The sequence below is a fragment of the Populus euphratica genome, unplaced genomic scaffold (genome assembly GCF_000495115.2).
Source record: "Populus euphratica unplaced genomic scaffold, PopEup_1.0 scaffold46.1, whole genome shotgun sequence".
Classification (NCBI taxonomy): domain Eukaryota; kingdom Viridiplantae; phylum Streptophyta; class Magnoliopsida; order Malpighiales; family Salicaceae; genus Populus; species Populus euphratica.
Genome location: NW_011499852.1, coordinates 194,683 through 200,144, shown reverse-complemented (window position 1 = coordinate 200,144; position 5,462 = coordinate 194,683). Strand labels below are relative to the sequence as shown.

Sequence of the window (5,462 nt, the reverse complement as noted above, 5' to 3'; positions counted from 1 at the left end):
TTTATTTGATTTATTTATTGTTGTTATTACTATTTTTATCTTCCAACTAAAATAAAATAAAATTACTTTACCTGGCTCATAAATTTTTCTTTTCTAAAATGTACTTATAAAGCCTATTTTTTTTTTTTTAATGAAGGCATGGGGCATAGCATGAGTACATGTATTTAGTCTTTATCTAAAAACATAAAAAAATAAAAGTGAAATTAAGGTCCTATTTGTTTGTTGAAAAATAGTTTTTTTGAAACGTGGATTTTTAAAAAGTGAATTATTTTTTGATATTTGGTGGTATAATGAAAAATAAGTTGGAAAATATTTTCCAGTACTTAATTATATCATGGAAATAAACTGAAAAATAACTTATTAATATTTTTTTTTAAATTTTATTAAAGCAATGAGGAACAAATATTAAAAATTAAAAAGTTGAAGGAGAATGATATTGAAAAAAATATATTTTCATAAATTATCTCAAATAAATAAATAACAATCAAAACAATGGAGATCAAATTCGATAGATAAAAAATTAAAAAATGATATGATTAAAATAATAATAATTATAATTTCATAAATTATTTTAAATAAAATAATTATCAATAAAAAAAATAAGGATCAAATTTAACAAATAATTTTTTTTTAATTAAAAATAATAAAATAATAAAATAAAAATAACGATCAAAGTTAATATAAAAATTAAATTAAATCAAATTCTAAGGGGTAAAATTAAAAAAAAATTCAAAATAAAATATATAGTAATAAAAAATATGAGGATAAAATTTGTTATAATCAGGAAATAATATGATATTTTTAAATTTTTCAGAACTTTTAAAAAGTGTTGTTTATCTAAAATATTTTTTTTTTTTTTGAAAATTAAGCTAATTTTTTATTGATTGAAATATTTTTTTTTTTTAAATTAAGCTAATTTTTTATTGATTGAAAAATATTTTTTGTTAATTAATTTTTTAATAATAAATAAATATTTAAAAAATTAATTTTCTCCTCCGAGTGGAAGGATTTTTAGGGGGTAGCTGTAGAAATAGCTTGCATCGAAAATAAAAGCAACAATTTCTGGGCCCATAATACTAACAATGGTGCAAGCCCAAAACGTAAGCACAAGTCAACAAAAAAAAAAAAACCCAGTAGCCTCCTCTTCTCCACTCTTTAGACTGCAGCCGCTGCTGCACACAAAAACAAAAATGAAGAAGCACACCGTTTTGCAGAATCCTTTTACGCATCTCGCAATGCACCCCTAAAACCCTTTGGTTGAATGGAGGACTCATGTCCAGCGTCATGAGAAAATCATCTTCAATCATTCCATCAACATCATCATCAGGTGAGTCCTCATTTCCAATCTTTCACCATCTCAAAAAACCCATCTCTTCCTCTTCTTCTCCTTCTTCTTCAATCGCTTCTCTTCCAGTAGAACCTGACCCACCTGATGATCTCTCCTCGCATCACCTTCTCTCCATCCTCTCCCATCCTAAATGGCAAAAACACCCTTCTTTCCAGAAGCTAATCCCAAATCTGTCCTCTTCCCATGTTTCCTCGCTCTTTAACAACCACCCTGATCTCAACCCCAATATTGCCCTCCAATTCTTCAACTCCTTACCCCTTATAAAACCCGGCTTTAAACACACTGTCAAATCCCATTCTTTTCTTTTAAAAATTTTGATTCCCAATAATTTATTTGGTGTTGGTGAGAGAATCCGCATTTCCATGATTAAAGCCTGCGTTTCTGTCGATGATATTCGTTTTCTGTTAGATTTTTTGAGGCAAATGAATAGAGATGACAACGATATTAAGTTTAAGTTGAGTGTTAGAAGCTATAATGAGTTGTTAATGATGTTGGCGAGGTTTTTGATGATTGATGAAATGAAGAGGGTTTATACTGAAATGTTGAATGACATGATCTTGCCCAATATCTATACATTGAATACGATGGTTAATGCGTATTCCAAGATGGGTAATATAGTAGAGGCTAATTTGTATGTGAGTAAGATTTTCCAGGCGGGTTTGAGCCCAGATAGTTTTACCTATACTTCATTGATACTGGGGTATTGTAGGAATAATGATGTAAACAGTGCATATAAGGTTTTTAATATGATGCCCAATAAGGGCTGCCGAAGAAATGAGGTTTCATATACCACTATTATTCATGGCCTTTGCGAGGCTGGAAGGATTGATGAGGGTATTAGTTTGTTTAAGAAGATGAGGGAGGATGATTGCTATCCCACTGTACGTACGTATACAGTGATTATTCATGCATTATTTGGAAATGATAGGAATTTGGAAGGGATGGATTTGTTTAATGAAATGAGGGAGAGAAGTTGTGAGCCTAATGTTCATACTTATACCGTGATAGTCGATGCTATGTGTAAAGAAAGAAAGCTTGATGAGAGCAGAAGAATGCTAAATGAGATGATGGAGAAAGGGTTGGTTCCTAGTGTGGTTACCTATAATGCATTGATTAGAGGGTACTGCGAGGAGGGAAGGATAGAGGCTGCACTGGAAATCTTGGCTTTGATGGAATCAAATAATTGTAGGCCAAATGAACGTACATACAATGAGCTGATATGTGGGTTTAGTAAAAGGAAAAATGTCCACAAGGCAATGACGTTACTCAGTAAGATGCTCGAGAGTAAGCTAATACCGAGCCTTGTTACATATAATTCATTAATTCATGTGCAGTGTAAAGCAGGTCATTTTGATAGTGCTTATAAATTACTAGATTTGTTAAAGGAAAACGGTTTGGTTCCTGACCAGTGGACTTATAGTGTTTTTATAGACACCCTTTGTAAATCAAAAAGGATGGAAGAAGCTTGTGATTTATTCAATTCACTCAAGGAGAAAGGCATAAAGGCGAATGAGGTCATCTACACTGCATTGATTGATGGACATTGCAAAGCTGGGAAAATAGATGAAGCCATTTCTTTGCTAGAGAGAATGCGCTGTGAGGACTGCTTGCCAAACTCATCCACTTATAATTCCCTGATATATGGGGTTTGCAAAGAGGGAAAAGTCCAAGAAGGACTGTCAATGGTTGAAAATATGTCAAAGATGGGAGTGAAACCCACAATTGCTACTTATACCATTCTGATAGAAGAAATGTTGAAAGAAGGTGATTTTGATCATGCTAATAGGGTTTTCAACCAAATGGTTTCCTTTGGACATAAGCCTGACGTATATACTTACACTGCATTTATTCATACATACTGTACCTCAGGGAACTTAAAAGAGGCAGAGGGCATGATGGCCAGGATGATTGAAGCAGGAGTTATGCCTGACTCATTGACTTATACATTGTTAATCAGCGCATATGAACGTTTGGGATTGACATATGATGCATTCAATGTTCTCAAGCGCATGTTGGATGCTGGTTGTGATCCTTCCCACCGTACGTATTCTTTTTTAATCAGGCATCTGTCGAAGATAAAACTGATGAATGAAAACAGCCATTTGGAACAACTTGATCTGGTCCAAAGCGTCACCTTTTTTAATGCTGCTGATGTGTGGAAGATAATGCAATTTGAAACGGCTCTAGAGCTTTTTGAGAAAATGATGGAGCATGGTTGTACTCCTGGTGTCAATACTTATGCCAAGCTCATCATAGGAGTTTGCAAAGTGGGGCGCTGGGGAGTGGCCAACAGTTTGTTCAACCATATGATTGAAAGAGGATTGGTTCCTAATGAAGATATTTATAATGCTCTTCTCAGTTGTTGTTGTGAACTTAGAATGCTTTCATCTGCTGCGAGACTAGTGGAGGCCATGATGGAACATGGTCATTTACCACTTTTAGAGTCTTGCAAGCTGCTTCTATGTGGCCTATATGATGAAGGGGAAAATGAGAAGGCGAAAGCAGTTTTTGTTAATTTGCTTCTCTGTGGGTACAATTATGATGAGGTAGCTTGGAAGATTCTCATTGATGGCCTGCTCAAGAGTGGTCTTGCTGATAGATGTTCTGAACTACTGTCTGTCATGGAAAAAAGGGGTTGCCAAATTGATCCCCTAACATATACGAAGCTAATTGAGGGACTTGATGGGAGTCATGGGACATAAATTTCCGAAATTGCCTCTTGTCTAATAGTTCTTCCCTGGGAAGAAGTCCTTTTCCATTTTGGTCATAGAGAATAATGCAAATAGATGCACATCAGATTCTCCATGCAATCTCCAAATAGTGGACCGTGGGTTTAAGGCTTGAATTGACGAATCTGCAGCAGCCTGTCAATGAAGGAACTGTTGTTTCATGAGAAACACCAACTATTAGATGCAGCAGCTGCACTATGTAAAGAGAGCAAATCTTAATGACAATAACGAGGCAAGCAACTATTAATCTTCTCTGGTTCTATCTTGACATTTCTTTATGCGGTAACCTTTATTTTGCTGTATTCCAGTTATTTTGTTGTAAATAATTATTCTCAAGCTTTTATTTTAGGAAAAACAGTCGCTTTATTACAAGGTTAACAGGGGCTAAATGGCAGTGGTTCATATTCTGCTCAATCTATTGTTAGATTTCTTCTGACCTTTCTGATGCTTCTGTTATTAGGTTTCACACTCAAAGCAAATTGGGGAAAGAAACATCCACAAGTTGTCGTGTACTCCTGTATGCTCGTATCAGATCTCTCATACATATACAAAACCTTCATCACAGGTCAAGCCTGTTCAATTAGCATATTGCATATCCCTCTCTTCAATTGCATGTATTTTAAGGAATTCGTTTGGGTTGAAACAGCACCCATGCTTTTTGCATGTTCCCTTTAAAATGAGAAAAAGAAATCAAAACCAAAGTCTTAACTTTCATTTTTACTTTCACACGTACCCCTGTTTAGGCAATTGTAATTTTTCTTTATTTGTTCAGGAAAAATTCCTTCCGAGGACGGATAGAACAAGAATTGATTGTCTCTTTCCACTGGCCTCATGTTAAATAAAAAAGGCCGAGCATTTAAGCCTTAAATGTTGCTGCTTGAATGTCCCAAGAAATAATGCCCAGCCCAGAAACTGGTTCCTGGAGCAGAGGTAATTTAGAAGTTCAGCGGTGAATTTTTTATTATTGTCAAATTCGTGTACTTTTTTGTCGTTTTGTAATACTTTGAAAACTTTTTGCCACGCATGTAGCTTTTTGGCAGCAAGAACTACATATTATCACAAAGAAATGTAAATAGGCGGGGAAATACTGCAGCTAAGAACACTGTATTGCACAACGTTTTTTTTTTTTTTGGTTCCTTAAGCATTTTTTATATTGATCATTGATTTTTTTTTTAAATTTTATATTTCAATGTTGTATTGACTGGAATCTATATTAATAATTTATTTTGATTTGCTTGTAATGAGGATTTTATGGTTTCAAAAAAAGTTCTTATCTTTAAGTTCACGCTTTATTTTAGAGAATAAAATTCAATTTTATTGCTTATAAAATATTGAAACTACGAGGATCAAATTTGACTTCTTTTTTTTTTTTTTTTAACGAGGCG

General features: G+C 33.8%; 1 protein-coding gene across 3 annotated transcripts; it reads left to right on the top strand.

The window, feature by feature from the left end:
- Positions 1-1,146: 1,146 nt before the first annotated feature.
- On the top strand, positions 1,147-5,232 carry LOC105121703 (Pentatricopeptide repeat (PPR) superfamily protein). 3 transcript variants are annotated; one of them, XM_011020440.1, is made up of 4 exons: positions 1,147-4,309; positions 4,538-4,642; positions 4,850-5,007; positions 5,107-5,232. In XM_011020440.1, exon 1 carries the CDS (start codon positions 1,273-1,275, stop codon positions 4,048-4,050), a length of 2,778 nt encoding a protein of 925 aa, XP_011018742.1. In that variant the 5' UTR covers positions 1,147-1,272; the 3' UTR covers positions 4,051-4,309; positions 4,538-4,642; positions 4,850-5,007; positions 5,107-5,232. The 3 variants fall into 3 exon arrangements, with proteins under 3 accessions (XP_011018742.1, XP_011018741.1, XP_011018743.1); XM_011020439.1 differs by having other exon boundaries at positions 4,850-5,232; XM_011020441.1 differs by lacking the exons at positions 4,538-4,642; positions 4,850-5,007; positions 5,107-5,232 and having other exon boundaries at positions 1,147-3,388; positions 3,447-3,514.
- Positions 5,233-5,462: the final 230 nt, after the last annotated feature.